At 44.9% G+C, this 20096-nt stretch overlaps 1 protein-coding gene across 1 annotated transcript in view; it reads left to right on the top strand.

Annotated features, from left to right (window-relative positions):
* DGKG (diacylglycerol kinase gamma) overlaps positions 1-20096 on the top strand; it is a 258329-nt gene that overhangs the window by 128186 nt on the left and 110047 nt on the right. The window contains exon 26 of the mRNA XM_027875364.1: positions 9689-9753. Coding sequence (XP_027731165.1) covers positions 9689-9753 — 65 coding nt within the window. The remainder of the gene's footprint in view (positions 1-9688; positions 9754-20096) is intronic.

Raw genomic sequence — 20096 nt, 5'->3', positions numbered from 1 at the left:
AAGCAGGGAGGGATACATTTCTGCTTGAGTTTGACACCGTTGAATGGTTTCTTATTCTCCGTACATGCCCCAGGGGCTTCTTTCCAGGACTCCCAGTTGACCACTTTCTGAATAGCAACCAGAGCTCCCCTTTCTACTGGGCTGCCCAGGTCACAAAGCTGCCTCCCAGCTGAGCAGCCTAAAGCTGACTTACTCCCGGTTGCCCAGCTAGCAAGTGTCAGAGGCCAGACCTGAGGGAGGGTCTTCTAACTTTGAAATCTAGAGGGCTTCCTAGGCCAGCATGTTGCCTCCCCAATGCATGTTCTTTGTAGCCCTGCAGTAAGGTTCTACCCCAAGTTGGTCTGATCAGCCATCGTACCTTGACCCCAACATAGTGTTGTCATTTTGGTAGTCCTCGTGAACAAAGGACAACAACCAAGCAACCCTAAGTTATACTGCCTGTGTGACTCTGGACTGTTAATTTAAGCTCTCAGAGCTCCAGGCAGTGCTCTAAGGCCATACATTACAAAGATGGTACCAACCTGCGTCAGGAGAGGGCACTCTCTCGGAGTTCTCTATGCCAATAAACCACAGATCCAGTCTCCATGCTCTCCAATCTTCCTTTCCATCTCAGCAGCATTTGACACCATCAACCACCCTTTCCTCCAAACCACTTCCTCTCTTGGTTTCCATGGCAGGGTTCTCTCCTGGTTCTTCCTACCTCTCTGAATATTTCTCCTCTGCATCCTTTATCATCTCCTTTTCCTCCTCCTGTCACCTAATGGAAGATGTTGCTTTAAATTCAGTGTTCAGCATTCTATTTTATGCTTTTCTTTTGGTCACTGTATTCCACCTTAAGGTTTCATCTATGTCCCAGACCTCTCATCTGGGGTCCAAGTTTCATATCTCTAACTCTACATCATCTCAAATATTCATTGTTATTTCTCATGAATGCTACAGAACTCAAGTCCCAAAATAAAGGGGTCACCTCTTTTGACCCCCAAACCAGCTTTCCCTTTCCTATTTCCCTGCTACAATCTTCTCAGTCACTGAACCTTGAAATCACCTGTAAATCATCCATCTCCTTCATTCTTCATGTCAACTCAGAGGCCAAGTCAGTATGTCATACTAGAAAAAAATGCTGGATTTGGAATCAAGGCCCTAGGTTTGAATCGTAACTCCTTCTTATGTCCTGTGGGACTTTGGGAAAGCCAAGCATCTGGTCCCTGTCACCCTAAATTTCTTGATCTCTATAATAAGAATGCAGCCAGATAAGCCCAAGAGTCTCTGCTAGCCCTGAATCTATGATCTGATGATCCTATTGACTCTTCCTTCACGATGTCTCCCTCATGACTTCACCTCTCAGAGCCCCACACAACTCATTAAGACTGTAAACCATAGAACAATTGTTGATCTGCATTGGCAGGTGGGGCTTCCTCTCCAGGGAGTTGTCTATCAGTCAATCAACAATCATCTACTAAATACCCACTCTGGTCATTATTTCACTTGATCCTCACAACAGCCCTGTAAGGTAGATGCTATTATTTTCCCCATTTAACAGATAACAAAACTGAGGCTGGCTAGATGACTTGCCTAGGGTCACACAGTTAAGTAAATGTCTGAGCCAGGATTTGAACTCAGTTCTTCACTATCCCTCTACTCTACCTACCATGCCCCCTCACTTCCTCATTTCCAATTGGAGTAAATCTGTGACCCAGGGTACTTTATTCTTCATCATATCAAGTGATATTTAAAGCAAAGTGTGGGAAGGTTTGCAAGGCATTTTTAACAGTATCTCATCATGATCGGTTATGAACAGAACCGTGCTGTTCCTTAAAAAAAAAAAAATCAGTCACCTCCCTTTGCTCAAAATTCTCCTTTGAACTATGGAGTCAGAATTCACTAATCAATCGGTAAATCCAGAATGGATTAAATGCTTACCAGGTGCCAAGCTAAGCCTTGGGAATGGAACAAGCACAGATACGGAACCCCTTCCAGGGCCTTCTCTATTCCCAGTTCCCACCACCACACCGGTCTCACTGCTCCCCACTCTAGGCCGATGGGTTTCCTCAGCTGTCCCCCAAATGTACTGATCTCAGGCACAGAAAGAGGGTTGAGTTTGAAGTCAGAGGACCTGGGCTTCATTTTGGCCCTCTGCCTGGGAGGCCATGAAGGCCAACTCCCTCCTTGTACAAGGAAGAAAACTGGACCTTGTCCGAGGTCACCCAGGTAGTAACAGAGCTGAAATTCAGACTCAGATCCTCTGGCTCCAAATCCAGCCTTCTTCCCCTCTGACATTTTTTGTGCATCTCAGTCATAACAAGGTTCTGGAAGAAACCGAGTCATACCATCCTCATTTGTCTCCCTCTGTACCTAGTGCAGTGCATATACTAGGCACTCCATAAATACTTGTTAGATAAATTAAATAGGTACACCAATTAATTCATTAACTCATCAAGTGGCTGGTCTAACAACTGAACAATCATCACCTGAAGGCTTAAGAGCCAACAGTAGATTAGAAGTCATGGTTAATTAATCCTGGTGTGAAATTAATTTATCAAAGAAATACAAAGCCCAGCTGGTCCTCCCTTGGGGAAAGGACCCAGCTAAAATGCCAGAGCATTGCTGACTGCTTGTTCCAGCCAATCTGTTTGGATAGGTGGGTTTCTAATGCCTTGCATTGCTGACAGGCCAGTTTAATTGAACCATAAGCAGCACAGGCCAGAAGACTTCCGTCAAGCTCTCACCACTTTTCATTTATTTGTTTTGTTTTGATCCTCCAAGGCAATTGGGGTTAAGTGAATTGCCAGGGCTCACATAGCTAATAAGCATCTAAGGTCAAATTTGAACTCTGGTCCTCCTGACTCCAGGGCCAGTACTCTATCCATTGCAGTGCCACCTAGTGGCCCCCTCTCATCACCTTTGATCCATATCAAACTCTAATTTATCCTTCCTTTCTCCTAACATTTTATTACAAGGTCATAGAATCATATTACCATAGATAGAGAGTAGGAAAAGACATCTTAGTTTAACCTTACTGCTTTATTTTTTTCAACCTCCTCATTACAAAGACGTGGATCAGGTAAAGACAAGTACATCTGATAGAGTAGATTGGGGATTGGATTCAGAGTCAGAGAGACCTGGATTCAAATCCCATGTAGATACTTTCCAGCTGTGTGACTCTGAACAAGTCACTTAACCTCTCCGTGCCTCAGTTTCCACCTCTGAGATGCCTTCTAGCTCTAGCTCTGTGACCCTTCGCTGTGACTTGCCCAACCATGGTCCCACAGCTTGTAAGAGAACAAGGATATGAATTTAGATACTCTGACCCCAGACCCAGCAGCTCTTTTCATGGTACTTATTATCTTGGCTCCAAATTCTGTGGGGGGGGGATCACAGGATACCAGCTCTAGAGCTTGGTCAGATTTCAGAGTCCTCTCACTTTACAGATGGGGAAACTGAGGCCCAGGAAGATTAAACGATTTTATCCAAGGCCACACGTAAGGTCACAGAGACGGAACTGGAAGGAAACCTCTGTGTCGCTTAGTCCAATGGTATTTTCATGGGGGAAGGGATCTGAGAGATCCTTAGCCAGAGTTAATCTGCCTCGACCATCACATAGCAGATATTTTCTGTGTTTGCATGCTCATTCTTTCATATTTGAGGAGGGCCACTGTCGACAAAATCAGTTACCACCATGCAGCCTGGGCTGAACCCAGGCCTGACATTTGCAGATGGCCTTCTCCTTATTTGAATTCCTAAACTTTGTAGGGCTACATGCATTAGATAGATTTTTTTTCTTCCTAAGTCAATGTGTAGGGAACCAGCCTACCATTTACATCCCTGTTTGTACTGATTATCAGACACCCTAGGCAAAGAAGCCTTGTAAATACTGCACTGAATTTGTGGGAGCTGGTACAAAGTATTATTGACAAATGTTTGCTGCCTGTCATATGTAAAGAGGCTACCATTCCCCACCAGCAGTAGGGCCAGTGGGCTGAACTATTATTCCAAGGCTGATAATGAGTTTGCACTAAGAAATCCATACCACCCTCCCTGGTCCCATTAAAACAAATAGCACTCAGTTTCCCCTCATCACCAGGGACTGGGACCCAGAATCTGGCTAGGGAGCAGAAACAAACTGAAGAGGCTGTACCCAGCCCTCACCTCTAACTGCTGTTGTTCCTGAATGCCATCCTAACACAGATAAACAGACAAGTCTTTTAGGCTTAATAGGGATCCGGCATTCCAGTCATGGTCCCTTTGACTGATGCCACCAGCGGGTCGAAGGTTTCAGACACCCACCTCCCCCCACTTCCCCTGGCATCCTCCTCCCCATCCTTTATTTGGGGTTTGCAGAAATGCCAAAGCCTCAGGGATATCACTGACAGGAAGTTTTGATTACAACATAATTCCTGGGCAATTTGTAACTCTGGAGTCCCCTGGGACCTTACATGTCCCTAAACCTTAAGGTAAGGAAAGGACAACTAGTTTCTGGACGGGGTGGTGCACATTCCCAAAGCTATTAATAGGGGGATCCAGGGGCTGGAGGGAAATCTCTCACCCCCATTTCCAATCAACTGTACCATCATTAGAATAACAGAATTTTAGGGCTGGAGCATTGCCCAAAGGTTAGCCACTGGGCAAGGAATGTTTTGTCCATGACAGCTCATGAAACAGATAAAAATAGAAAACAGCCCTCAGCCCCATGAAGGCATTTCCCCCTTTTGCAATGATGGCAACCTACCCATAAAATAGAGGGTATAGGGTGAAAAGAATCATCCAGTTTCTAGAACATCGACAAGCCTTAATTTAATTGTTCACACTCTAAATGTTCACACTCTTTGCCCAACAATCAATAAGTGGATATACTACTGGAGGAAATGACTCATAGCCATATTGGCATTCTTGCTATATATGAAAACAAGATACAGTGAAGTCACAGCAGAGGGAATCCCGTACATTTTTCCTCATCAAGGTGACCATGGAAGTTCATTTTGTCTTGTATTCAAAAGTAACCAAGAAACATAATTTCAAGGGACCCTTGTCCATCTTGCCTTGCATCAATAGATGATCACTGTGAAAACAGTCCATAAGATCATAGATTTAGGAAGGGACCTTAAAAGACATCAAGTCCAACCCCCTCATTTTATAGATGAGAAAACCCAAGCTCAGGGAGGTTAAGCAACTTCATAGGTTCATAGACACAGAGCTAAATGGGAACTCAGAGGCCATGCTGTCAACCCTTCATTTTAGAGAGTTTAAATGACTCAGTTCGGGTCACAGAGCTCATTCGAGTCTGGGGTGGGGTTCATGCCCAGGTCTTCCTGATTCCACGTCTACTGAAACTTCTGCTCCAGTTTCTCTTGCAGAAGATAAAGAAGTAGAGACCATCCTATGAAGAACTTTGTGGACCTCTCCAAATTGAGTCAACATTCACCTTGGCACTCAGTACCTTCAGTGCAGAGGTGGGCATGGGAGGGCATTGAAAAAACTGTTGGAAGAGATGACTCAAGATAGTTAAATGAATAGGTCAAAGGCTCATTTAGAGAGGCAGCATGGTATAGTGGACAGAGTACCCAACCTGAAGTCAAGAAGACTTGAGTTCAAATTCCACCTTTGATACTTATTAGTTGTTAATCCTGGGCAACTCACTTTATCTCCCTGAACCTCAGTTTCCTCATCTGTAAAATGAAGAGGGTGAACTAAAAGGCCTCTAAGATTCCTTCCAGTTCCAGATTTGTGATCTTATAATCAATAAGAGAGTTTGAAGGCACTGGATGTAGTAAGAATATGTGCACATACATTAAAAACAATGCCCCTAAGTGAAACCTTTATCTTAATAAGCACTAGTTACTGCTTTAAAAGTCATTTTAACATCAGTAGTTCATGGGCAGTCAGGCCATTGATTAGTTAGAACACAGCTCAAAATAAAAACCACATTGGAAAAAAAAAAGACATAATAGAGATGAAGCCACTATGGGTGATTACAGCAGTTTCAACCTGACTCATTCAAAAAAGCTGCCAATTCAGAAAAATGGGAAATGGACAAAAGAAAAGCCATCACATCCATCACTATGTCCTCCTGAAGCTTGCCCACTGCACACTAGTCACCACAACCAAGAGATAGAATAGCTTCTACAAACTACCTCCAACATAAAACCTTTCACTTCTTTGCCAAGTAGAGAGACAGAGTAGCCAAGGGCAACCCTGATTTAGAATATGAGCTAGTTTGCAAAATATTATGGAAGACGTGATTAGAAGATAATGAGCATTATTGCCTCCCAAAGCAGTGAAAAGCAGAAGAAAAGAAATTCAGTCTAAAGAGAACTTGGCACGAAACCTACTTAACCAATCATTCTAAGGGAATTTGTAGCTAAAACAGGAACGAGGGCGACAATATACCTAAGATGGAAAAGAACTGCCAGTATTTGTATGCCAATCTCTTCCCTGATGTGGGTGAAACTACTGTACTTAGACTTGACCACTCCAATGTGCTATGTGAACAAGCAAAAATGGTGCTTAAGAAAAGGAAAGCAGGAAGAGGAGCTAGACATGCCCAAAAGTCCATCCAAGTGGCAACAACGTTTTAAAGGAACCAATTTTCAAAGTATCTCTAGGTGAAAAATACTCTATTCTGAAAAATAGAAAAGATCACAGAAACAGTACAATTATTGAGGAAAAAAAAGTGACCAAGAAGATACTTGCTACACCTACTTCCTCTTCTCTGTGAAATCTAGATAGAAATGGTCTATGACTCCAGTGGAGATCTCCTTGATGAAAATATAAGAAGGGAATGCTCAAGCTCTTGAATATAATTTTCTATAAAAGGTCATATCTTCCTAGTCACACAGTCAATTGAAAAGTATGGAGAATATAAGATCCCACTATGTGCTGGTTGTTGATTACAAAAGTATTTCACTGACTAAAGGGAAATGTAGACTTAAAGACTGTCCAAGTAAAGTATCTCCCTCTTTAAATCATGTATACATTTAAGCATTTATAGGTTGTACTCTTCCCCCAGTAGAATGTAAACTCCTTGAGGACAGGCATAATCAATCAGCACATACTATGTGTCCAGTTCTAGAGATATAAAGACAAAAATTGAAATAGTCAAAAGATGAAGGAGCTTACATTGTATCAGGGGGAGACCAAATAAGCAAATACAAATAGATACACAGAAAACTCAAGGTTAGGAGACAGTCAGCCCCACAGAGGTCCAAAGGTTTCATATAGAGAGTAGCATTTGAGGACAGTCTTGTTTTTCCTCTGACTGTGTATGTCCAGCACCCGGCACTGTGCCTCATGTGGAACAGGGACTTCATAAATGCTTGTTTAATTGGCTTAGACTAGCATACTCATCAAATCTGTGGATAGGCCAACGCTGAGGAGAGAGACTAACATGTTGTGTGGTAGAATTAGAATAAAAAAAACCATCTTGACAGCTTACTATGATGACATGAAAATCGAGTAAGATAAATTTAAAAGAGATAAATATAAACCCTATAGTCTGGTTCAAAAAACTTCAGAATACCAGATTTGGAGGTGAGGAAAAGGTGTGGCCAGATAATAGTTCTTGTAACGGGGGAGGGGGTGGAAATCTAGGGGTTTTAGTGGACCACAAGCTCAATCTAAGCCAGTATGGCTGCCAAAAAAAAAAAAAGGGCACTAATGTGATCAATTACAGATTGCATTGAGGGAGGCATAGTGACCAGAACAAGAGAAGTAAGAGTCCCTTTGTACCCTGCCTCAGTCAGGTCACATCTGGGGAGTACTGTGTTCAGTTCTGGGTGCCATGTTTTAAGAAGTTAGAACACCACCCCACCACCCCAAAGAAGGATTATTAAGATGATGAGGACTTTAGAGACAATATCACTGGAAGATGAGCTGAAGGAACCAAGGATACCAAGCCTGGAATTGAAGAGACATGGGGGGCATGTTTCTTAAAGGGATGGACCATTTCATGTCTGTCTTTTTATCCCCAAAGCCCAGGGCAGTGCCTGGCACAGAGTAAATGCTTAATAAATGCCTGCTGATTGAGGGAAGGTTTTACAGGGCAGTCACCTGAAAAGAGGCATTGGACTTGTTTTGTTTTTCCCAAAGGGCAAAGCTAGACCCAACAAGATGGGGATGGGAGGTTGGGAGAAGAGAATTACAAAGGAGCTGCTGCTTGGGAGAAAACTTGCCCATGCTTGGAGCTGTCCAATGGGAAGGGGCTGCCTCGGGAGGTAGTAGGAGGTAGTAGGACACCAGCTAGGGATGCTGGGGAGGGGATTCTCGGTCAGAAATGGCTGGGATTTGGTGGCATTGGAGGTCCTTCCAGCTCTATCGTTCTCTATAAGAACAGATATGCAGTCAGCTCATATTAGCCTTTCCCCTGGCCTCTTTCTGGAGCCCAGCAACTTGAATATCCACAGCTCCCTCATTCATCGCTGTTGGAGGAATGCAGTCCAGAGGCTCCTTTCCTGGCCTTGCCCTCACTCAACATGACAACATTTTGAGTTATCTGATCATAGCCCTAGAACTGGAAGGAAGCTCAGAGACCAGCAAGTCTAGCCCTCTTCATTTACAGAGAAGGAAACTGAGGCCCAGGCAGATGTAGGGATCTGAATGAATTTTAAAGCCTTAAGTGTTTATACTATTTGCTAAGCACTAAGGATACAAGTACTGGCAACTAAGACAGTCCCTGCCCTCAAAGAACTTATATTATAATGGGGGCAGGAAGCATGTAGGGAGAGACCTGCTCAGAGAAGGGCATTTTGTTCTGTGGGAGGTGGAAGTGGATGGAAAGAAAGGTAGGTGGATGGTGAGATTCAGGAAGAACCTGATATGGAGGTGTCAGCCTCAGATCCAGTGTGAAGGGTACTAGGTCCAGTGGAGAGGGAGGGAATATAGCACCTACTATGTGCCAGACACTGTGCCAAAAGCTTTCTTTCTTTTCTTTTTTTTTTTTGAAGCAATTGGGGTTAAGTGACTTGCCCAAGGTCACACAGCTAATAAATGTAAGAAGGTGGATTTGAACCCAGATCTCCCAGACTAAGTACAGCACCCTATCCACACTATACCACGGCTACCTTGTTTCAGCTATTACTCACATATAATCAAAAGTTTACTTTTGTATCTTTCAACACGATCTATATTTTACTGTATTCTTCAGTATATTCCTTAATGTATTCTAATCTGACCTAGGCATGGGGCCAGTATTTTTTCCACAGAAACCTATTTCCACTTACATAAAGGAAGACCAGTAGAAAATGCAACTTGACAAACAACTTAACAAAAATTCACTTTATGTATAAGTTTTGAGAAATGTGTTTCTTCCGTAAAATGAAATACATTTGCGGTCTCCTGTGTGCTCGAGGAATGTAGACTAAGTTCCTTGTTGACTGAAGCCAATAGAATTAGAAAGATAAATTACAGATAAAGGAGAATGATAAAGAATCATAAACTGTAACCAAAGCAATGCAGAGGGCTTTAATGTTGTCAGTGAAGAGGGTCACCTATGCACTGCTTCCTCTGTTTGTGTGGATATAGTCAGATACGCCCCAGTACAAAAGCCTTTGGGCCCCCAAGACACTCCACTCACAGACAAGCACACTCAGAAAGCCACAGTTGTTTCCCCTTCACTGTCCAAAGTCCCATTTGCTACTTGGCAGCTCCAGACACTACATACTAACCAGGTATCTGCCTCTGCTTCTTTTCCTTTCAGGATGCCTCCATTGCCCACAAATTCCACCTCATGAGAGAGAAATACCCTGAAAAATTCACGAGCAGGTAAAGCCCATGCCCTTTCCCCTCCTCTGCTCCCTTCTCTACCCTACTCTTACCTCCATCCCTATCCTGATACATTACTTTTCCAACTGCTCTCTTGGAAATATTCTTGGCTGGGTCAGGATGGGGTCATTCATTTGTGGCTGCAAGAAGGAAGATTTTCATTTCTAAGAAGAAAGGAAAGGAAAATTGTCAGGAATACATCTTGGCCTGGCTGGGTGGGATTTTTTTTGGCCCACTGGGCAATGTGCTGAGTGAAAGATTAGGGAGCTAGAATGGGGAAAGGGGAGCTGTCATTGCTTGGAAGTCGGTTCTGTTCTCGATCAGCCTTTCTTGGTTTTGTTATTTCCCTAGGGTTGGTGCCTCTGCCTCAATCTGCCTCCTTAGAGAGAGAACTTAAGGCTTCTCTGGAATGTGGGCTTCTCTTGGGCTCCTCTTAGGCTCCCTCCATTGTGTTTTCTCTTAATCTGAGGCTCTTTCAAAGAAGTAGGGTTCCTGAGGTATGGAGAGGGAAAGAGGTGCCATTGACCGCCTCTTCTCCTGTCCAGCAGGGGGCAGCAATAGAGAGAAAGTGGGTCACCCAATAGGCAGAGTTGAGGAGAGAAGGATGGAATGGCCCCAGTGCACCTCCGATCTGTCCTTGGCACTCCCAAAAAAATTGGGACACTGGGGCAAAAAAGTATCCATCCAACTAGCACATCAAAGAAGCCCTACTTCCTCGACTTGTGGCCGGCAGAGAGCTGTAACTGTTGCAGGTTTCCACCCACTGAAAGGGTTTTCCCCTAGTTCTTCTGTCAAGATCCTTCCGTCCATGTTTCATAGTGTCTCATCTCTCTCTCCAATGCAGATTCAAGTTGCTCACCCAAGGTCGCAAGAACCCCAATTAAACCTGGATGAACTGAATAGATAGTGTGACACAGTGCTACAGGCAATCTTAGAGCTAGGAAGATTCTGAGTTCATATTCTAGCTGTGTGAACATAGCCAAGTCATTTACCACCTCTGATAACTTAGCACCCGTGGCCTTGGACAAGTGACTCTTCTCTCCAGAGCGCAGCGCCCTCATCTATAAAAGGAGAGAATTAGAGTGGATGGTCTCTGAGTTTCTTTCCTTCTCTAGATCTCTAACCCTATCATCCTATGGTCCTAACCTGTCAGTGATGAGGGCAACTTTCCAGTAAAACAGGGCAAGGAAAAGTATTCGTAAGAAGGAGTCGGGTGACCTGAGTTCAAATTCTGCTGTTGACACTACCTATGAGTGACCGTGGGCAAGTAGCGTTACCTTTTTGGGCCTCAGCTTTCTTGTCTGATGGAATAGATGATCTCTGAGTTCCCTTCCAGCTCTAAATCAGATTCTGTCTTGCAAGCGACCTGCTGATCTATATCAGGGAAAGGAGTTTTCATGGTGGAAGTTCCCCACAGTGATGATCTCATACTCCTCCTACCCATCCAAAAACAAATCTGAATTTAGGCCCCTAGAACAGCATGACCCTGGCCTCTGACCACTGAAAATGAAGTTCGGGCTTCCGGGATGAGCACAGATTCTCCAGATTTTGCTGGCTCACTAGCTATTTATGTCCCGTCTCCATTAGCTCTCTTGTCCTGTCCAAGCTGGGCTCGAATTAATTTTTAAATTCATCTTCAGAATCCTTTAACTTGGATTCAGTTTGCAGCCAGAAATGGACGAGCTAGAAAAATGGCTCCTAGGCCAAGGTGGGCAGGGGAAAGGGGGTTGTGGATGAGCAAGGGACATATTGCAAAATACTATGAGGATTTGAATATCTATACTTGCCAGTAACAGCCTGTGCGGGTAAGAAAAGGGAAAGTGTGAAACTAAGTCATTCTCTCCTGAAGATTACAAACTTGTAAATGGGCTCAAGAAATTTCTTGCCTTAACAATGACTAAGGGGGAAATAATTTTTTCGGTCTTAGATCTAAGAAACTCTTCCAGGCCAAGATTAGAGGATTGTCTAGTAAAGTCTAGAAAGTAAAGTAAGCCCCTTAAAAGCAGGAAGTGCCTTGCTTTTTTGTACCTGTATCACTAGTGTCTAGCATATAGTAGGAATCTGATAAATGAAAAAAATGAGAACCCACTGAAGGGCCCAAGGAGCTAGGGCACTGTGCCCACTTCCTCTTCCTAAGGGGCTCATCTGCTGAGACCCATGCAAATTGTTCATTCAGTCATGGAGGAGCCTGGACTCTAAAGAGAGGCTTTGCATTCACTCTTTAGTTCATTAACCACCCCCCCCCCCGAACCCTGCCACCCCGAGGACAAATTATTTAAAGCTTAGATGTTGGCTCATGTGTAGGTCTAGTCAAAATGGAAGAATAAAAATGTATGCAATGTACCATGTAAACCAGATATGGGACAGGTATTTATTCCCTATACACAAAAGACTCATAGCATGCATTGACAGAAAGACTTAAAATAGGATTCAATAACAATTTTTAACTACAGTTAAACTTTCCTGGGAGGCTGATACTTTGAAACCTTATCACAACATGAAGCAGTTTGTGGGACCACCAAATAGTCACGACCACATTTCACCTAGCTTCTGCACTGTCCAAACAGCTCTTGGTCATCTTCCTGCTCATTGTCACTTTCTGTGATAATGAAGTTTCCGTTTACCTTCAGTAAGCTCCACTAAATGGACCTAGGACCTCCAGACCTCTCCAACTCACAATGTTGTATCTAAACGTAGACTTGTCTATGTAACAAATGATGTTCAAAAGGGAAAAGCAGTCAGGGACCCAGGCATAAGCTCACATAGTCCAATCTGTCAGGGGAGACAGGGTACCTAAATAAATAAATAGAAAATACATATGCCATAATGTGTGGGTAAGACACAAGCATCTGGAGGAGGGGGTCAAGAAAGGCTTTGTGTAAAAGGGACCTCATTTTGAAGGTGTGCTTGAGCTGAGCTGTGAAATCAGCAGTGATTTCATGCTGTATCTTCCCAGGAAGCTAATGGTATCCAATTTTTGGATACCAGATATGTTCTAGGAGCATAGATCTAAAACCAGCAGACAACTCAGAGGCCATCTAGTAAAATCCCCTCATTTCACAGATAATGAAACCAAAGCTGAGGAAGGTGAAGTGATTTGTCCAAGGTCACACAGGTTGTATGTGTCAGAGATGGAATGTGAACCCAGATGCCCTGACTTCAGAGACAATAATCTTCCCACTAAATCACATGGTCTCCTGTAAGTTTTCAAAAAGATTACCCTACCATAAACAAGATCGGCCTATCTGATCTGGGACCTCAACCCACGAACTGAAGTAATGACAGATGCTTTCATTTGTTCTGTCAGGACTATGGGGCTAGAATAAGCAGGCCTGGATAAGAAGGACAGAGGGATCTCCTCTGACCCACTCTCCAGCCAGTGGTCATTCAGCCTCTGCTTGGACTCTGCCAGTGATGGGGAGCTCATTTACTCCCAAGGAAGTCAGTTTGATTTGGGGAAGTTCTCATTGTTGAGGGGTTTTTCCTTAAACTGAACTCAGGACTGCCTCTCTATAACTTCTACCCGTTGGTGGTGTTTTGCCCCTGTAGGGCCAAGCAGACTGGCCAGCCAGCCTAAACCCTCTACTCTACCACAGCCCCCCTGATATTGAAAGACATCTGGCAGGCTTCCTCTTCAGACCAAATAAACTCAAATCCTCCCATCATATGTATGACAATCTTCCTCTTACTGGTCACCATGCTCCGGAAGCTTTGTATCTTAAAGGATACATAGAAGGATGTATCATAGAAGGATCTAGAAGTGGAGGGGACCTCCGAGGCCATCTTTACTTTACAGAAAAGGAAACTGAGCCTCAGAGAAGGAGAATGACTTGTCCAAGGTCACACTGAGTTAGCATCAGAGGCAAGATTGGAGCTCAGGTTTGCACCAGTTCTCTTTCCATTGTACCTTGTCAATGTCACCCTTAAAGTATGCCACCAGGACGAGACACAATCCTCAGAATGTGGGCCGGTCATCCACTAGTTATTCCTTCCTTCTGTGTGATGTGAGGAGAGGGGGAGAGGCTGCCCCTCATTTTGTCCTCCTAGAGCCCTATTTGCTGAAAGGAACGTTGAGGACAACCCTGCTCTGCATGCCTCCTATACATCTCTCTTCCATAATATCCCATAGAATCTCCAGGCCTATCTAAGAGGCAGACGAACAGCTATTTTTCTCTGAGATTCCTTATTTAGCATTGGAGATGTTGTTGTTACCATGGTTACACTCTTATGCCAGTCTGTGAACCTGGGAAAGGTCACAAAAGATGGGAAGAAAACATGGCAGCTGGGGTCTGGAAGAGTGAACCCTGGGAGCAGCTTAAAAGTTGGGCTTACCCGCTGCACTTTGGAAAGAGTAGAGGGCTTAGGGGAGTTCCTCAGATAACCCTGAGAAAGGCTGAGTCTGTTAAGATTGTTTGGGCGTTTTGTCCTCAATAGGAAGTCTGACTGTTCAAGGCTAGAAGGAGATAATGCTTGTCACCCAGTTTTCCAAGAAAATCCTTTAGCCCCTTGGGATTTTAAAAGGTGCAATACTGTCATTTACCTATTAGTCAATCAGCAAATAGTTATGAAACACCTACTATGTGCCATGCATCATGCTAAACACTGGGAATATACATAACAAAGAATGAAGGAATATCTCCTTGAAAGGAATTTTTCTTCTAGTGGAGGAGACAACAAACAGATCTGTGTATAAATATAGACAGCATCAATTTAAAACTGATAAATACATACGTGTACATATGGATGGGCACGTATATATGTGGAAAAGCTGGTTTGAAGTGTTTCTTGATATTCTCTCTGTAAGTGGGACTGTAAATAAGGATGATTCATCGTCCCCACAACTCAGCTCTATCCTCTAATAAATCTGGGGGTTTGGAATCATAGGCAGAGCTGGATGGGACCTCAGAAGTCAACCCCCTCATCTTACAGATGAGTCAACTGAGTCCCAGAAAGAGGGAAAGACTTGAACAAGGTCACACAGGCAACCAGTAGCAGTGGTGGAATTGGAACCCAGGGCTCCACACTCGAAACCCAACCCCCTTTCCCCTGTAGCATATTGGAGCTTCTACCGCCTCAGTATATGCCAACTGTGTGCATGACATGGCAGCCGGAAACACAAAACAGTGTCCCAGGTCAGACTTACCAGGAGTAAGGTGGCCTTCCCCCTCACCTAGGTTCTGGTCAGACTAACTTTTTGAAAGGAAGTAAAGGCCTAACCTGTTTCCCTTGAATATCTCAAATGAACTTTCGAAAAAACGCTTAAGGTTTGGGCAAGTACCAAACAGTTGATTATGGCATTTTCTTTCCTTTTTTTATTGCATTTTTAATGCAAAATATAAACCTTATGTTTCAAACACAAACTCACCAAGCAAAAAGCCTAGAAGAGAGAACATAAGCTGCTTAACTCTTTATTAACCAACTCATCAAAATGTTTGCCTGCCTGCCTGCCTCCCTTGGGAGGCGACAGTACAACAGTGTTGTATGCCTGGCACTGTGAAAGGGCATTTTTGAGGAGTTTATATACGGGCAGGTCCAAAGAATCGCTAGTCCTGAGCTTAATAATAGGATCAAAGGTCTAGAACTGGAAGGGACCCCAGACCCTAATCAAACCCCCATTCTACAGCCAGGGAAACTGAGGCCTAGAGAAGTGAAATTACTTACCCAAGGTCACACTAATAGTAAGGGCAGTGGTGGGATTTGAACTAAGATCCCAGGACTTTGAATCCAGAGGTTTTTTCCCTGTGATGTCATGCTGCCTCCCTATACAAACGAATAACCTTTTCAGTGGTTCTTCCTACTGAAACCTTCCATTTTCTCCAGATAACTGAGAGCCCTGTAAGGCAAGGGGACACAAAGGCCTTGTTTCACGTCAACAAAGACCTGAATTCAGCAGGGCAGATGATAACGGTGATAAGAATTTAGAACTTAAATCCAATGTGTAATCCTCCAGGCAGGTCATCAAAGACTTCAAAACCTCCATACCTGCTTATTCCAAATTGGGTGCCTGCCTGAGCTAAGGATAAGGTGATGGGAAATGACAGGTCAGGGGCTCAGATGGGTAAGAACCAGGCCTCAGTCAGCCATGTTGCAGTCATAGCTAGTCTTTGAACTGTAGAATGTGGGTCAGAATGGACCTCAGAGGAGGCTTAGTCGGTCCATCAACAAGCATTTATTAAAGGCCAACTATGGGCCAAGCACTGTCCCGGGGGTGGGGAACCTGCGGCCTCGAGGCCACGTGTGGCCCTCTCAGTCCTCAGATGCAGCCCTTTGACATTCAGTCAGACCTAGAGGGCCACATGTGGCCTCAAGGCCTTACCCCTGGTCCAGACCATTTGTTGTTCAGCCATTTCAGTCACATCTGACTCTCTGTGACCCCATTTGGGGTCTTCTTGGCAAAGATACTGGAGCAGTTTGCCATTTCTTTCTCGAGCTCATTTTACAGATGAGGAAACGGAGGCAAACAGGGTTAAATGATTTGACCAGGGTCACACAGTTAGTAAGTGTTTGAGGCCAGATTTGAACTCGGGCCTTCCTGACTCCAGCCACTGTGCCACCTCTCTGCCCTTACCCTCTCACCCCACCCACAACCTCCCTGACAAGGAGTCATCCAGCCTACTTTGAAGACCTCCAGGGACGAGAGAGCCCGTCCCTCTTTGGGAGAGTGCCAAAGTCAGGAAAGTGGTTTTTGTCCAACCTAAACGCCCCTCTCTGCAGCTTCCTCTGTCACTCCCACTTCTTCCTTTGGGAGCCAAGAAGAACAATCCTTCTCTCAAATGACTGCCTGTCAAATATCCGATGTGCCGACCCAGCTGTCGCTCCTCCAGACTAACAATCATAATAACCTACCTCTAACGAGCCAGGTTCGGAGCTAAGTGCTTTACACTTATGATCTCATGTGGTCCTTACAACAGCCTGGGAACTAGGTGTGGCCATTGTCCCCATTTTAGAGATGAGGAAATGGAGGCAAACAGAGGGTAAATAACTCGCCCAGGGTCACAGGCTACTAAGTGTCTGAGAGCAGATTGGGACCCAGGTCTTCCTGGCTCCAGGCCCAGGGCTCTAACCACTGTGCCAACTCCCTTCTTTGGATACTAGGCCTCATGAGCTTTTCTGGCTGCCGCTGTTGATGTATCAGCTTATTGTCCTAGGACTTTTTCACACGACCCCTTGTCCAGCCAGGCCTTCCTCTTCGTAGCGCTGGGGAAGTTGATCTTTTTTAACCCAAGTCTAAGGCCAAGTGATCATGCCGACATCAAAGGATCCTTGATTTAGGGCCAGGAAAGGCCTCAGACGCCACCAAATCTAACCCCCTTTCTCAGAGGATAAAACTGAAGGGAGCGTCTAAGAAAGGATTTGAACCTGGGGCTTCGCCTTGTATGTCCAGGGCCCATCCCCCATACCACGCTGACCCACCCATATCCCGGCAAGCACTTGGTGACGCGGGCCTAGGCTGAGGGAGAAAGCAGGAAAATGGGCAAGGCCGTGAAACCAAGGAGGGTCATTGCTCTAGAGCTGGAAGGAGACTCACAGGCCCCATTTTACAGATGTGGAAACTGAGGCCAAGCCCTTGCCTAAGGCCACATCAAGCCATCAGGCCTCAGAGCTGAGCTTGGAGCCCAAGTCTTCAATTCCAAAGACAATGCTCCTTCCCTGGTACCATCACGGAGGATGAGGCCTGAGCAAAGACTCCCGATGGGGGAAGATGCCGAGAGCTTTGACCAAGAGGAGTAGAGAGCTTAAATCGCAGGATCTCAGAATTACAAGGAGCCACAGACACCACCTAGTCCACTTGTCCCTGAGCAAGAATCTCTTCTAGAAGGTGGGGGACTACAGGTGGGGAATGCAGCATACACCACTTTTTTTAGTGTAGTTTTATTAAACTTTTTTTTTTTTACTTCTTCAATTCTTTAAGGAATGGGAATGACAGGGATGAGGCCTTGGGGAATGTGAGTGACAGAAAAACGAAAGATATCAGTACAAACGTTCTTAGAAAAAGAATTACTTCTACAGTATACCTAATGAGTGGGCATCCAGGCTTTGCCTGGAGATCTCTAGGGAGTGGAAACCGGTCCCTCTGACATCAAGCCTAAATGTGTGGCTTCTGCTCATTGTTCCTGGCTCTGCTTTCTGGGGCCAAGGCTAATCCTGCCTCCAGATGAGAGCCCTTCAAATAGCCCAGCTCCTTTAACTTATATGACATGGACACAACGCCTTCCTTCAGATCCCGTCCACTCTATTACCGCTCTTCCTAAAACGTGGCTCAAACTTGAACACAAAACTCCAAATGTGGAGCAAGGCAGTAAGGCATTATAGAGAGTTGGCCTCAAGGTCAAAAAGGCCTGGGTTCAAATCCAGCCTCAGACACTTACTAGCTCTGTGACCCTAAGCAAGTCACTTAATCTCTACCTGCCTCTGTTTCCCCAATTATAAAACGGAGAGAATAACAGCACCTTCCTCCGAAGGTCTGTGAGGATCAAATAAGTGCTTAGCACAGTGCCTGGTACATAGTAGGCACTTAATAAATGCTTGTTCCCTTCCCTTCTTCCAGGGGCTCCCTTATTCTAGATGCTATGCCTCTCCAAATGCAACCCAAGATCCCGTTGGCTTTCCTAACTACCCTATCATGCCGTAGATTGAGCTTGCAGTATATACAAAGAGAGCTCGAGGGGTGACCTCAATTTTCTCAATAAAGTCATCAGGAAGTTTCAGTGGCTCTCTATCGCCTCCTCAATAAAGTATAAACCTCTGATCCTGATATTCAAGGCTGCTGTATCCTGCTCCAAACTCCTTTCGGCCCCAGTGGCATTTCTGCCCCACTTTGCATATTCTATAACCCTGCTCTGTGCCCCCTCCTCTTGTCCTGCCCTCCTCCGCCCCCACCCCCTCCCTCATGCAGGTCTCCACGCCTGGATGCAGGAAATGGATTCCCCGACCCACCATCTTGGGTCAACCTCCTTCCATCCTTCAAGGCCCCACTCAGATGTCTTCTCCTTTAAGACAAAAGGGATTTCTCCATCAAAGATTCCTCACCGGACTTAATCTAAACATCTCCTTTGAAATGGTTCCTCTTCCCACTGAATCATAGTTATCTTGGTGCTGTCTTTTCCTCCCCCTTAAACAGCAAGCTGCATGAGGACAGAGTCCTAACAGACTTTGTACCTTCAGGGCCTTGAGTAGAGCAGGGACCAAATAACTATCTGCTAAATAAATCTTAAGAGCAAAGGATGGGGCAGGATTGGGTTGAAACAATGGCCATATTTTTAACTTAGGAGCCAAAAGCTAAATTTGCGGCATCTCATCTGATTTTCTTATCAACCTTGTGAGGCAGAGGGTACTATTATTATCCCCATTTTAGAGATGAGGAAACAGGCTCAGAGTGATTTAGAACTGGTGGGGAGGGGCAGTGGAGAATGAGAGACCACCAAGTCCTATCCCCTCGTTTGGGAGAGGAGGAGACTGAGGCTCAGAGAGAGGTTAAGGGGTTTGCCCAGTATCTCACAACCAGGCTGGATTTGAATTCAGGTCTTCCTAAGTCTAGTATTCTAGCCACTACACCCAAGCTACTTTCAGAATCATTTGCTTGCGGGGATCAGCAGTATTTCATTCTTTACAGCTTTCTGCTCCCCCTCTGGGGCTGACTTTCCTTGTAGAATTTCATAGAATTAGAACAGTTATCGGAATCTTTTCGTGACAAGGTCACAAACTCCAGGGTAAGGGTCCCTGTCCTACACAGAGGGAGTCACAGCTTAACACGGATGAGCAAGAGGCCGAGGGTGAGCAGGTAGGGGGCGTGAGCTTCTCCCAGCAAAGCGTTTGGCCCTGGTCAGATGCCCTCTAGGCTCCTGCAGTCTATTTGGGGCTCCCCATTTTAAGAAGATCCACAGAAAATGATTAGAGGCTTAGAAAATAAGAGCCACCAGGAAATCTTCATAACTGGAATTATGCGTCCTGTACAACAGAGCTGCCCAAGAAGGGCTCTGAACAGATGGAGAGCAGCCCCTCTTCGTCATTCAAACATGCTCAGATGGAGGGGCTTGGGCTGGAGATCAAAGAAAGTCTGACCCCGAATCCTGGGAAACACCCAACTAAGTCATAGTTGGGGTTGGGTTGGGGTGGGGTGGGGAATGGCATCTCCTCCTCTGGATGTCATTGGAGGACATTTCCCTCTCTGGGGACAGTTAGACCAGGATGGACATGAGCAGCTCTTCTCCCAGGTTTTCACCCAAAGAGAAACTTTCCCAGCTTTTCCATAACATTCCAAGGCCCTGCCACCCTGCTGGATGGAGGGAGGGAAGTATAGATAGATAGATAGATAGATAGATAGATAGATAGATAGATAGATA

Source organism: Vombatus ursinus, unplaced genomic scaffold (assembly GCF_900497805.2).
Source record: "Vombatus ursinus unplaced genomic scaffold, bare-nosed wombat genome assembly UNPS02014808.1, whole genome shotgun sequence".
NCBI lineage: Eukaryota > Metazoa > Chordata > Mammalia > Diprotodontia > Vombatidae > Vombatus > Vombatus ursinus.
This window is presented reverse-complemented; position numbering and strand designations above follow the sequence as displayed.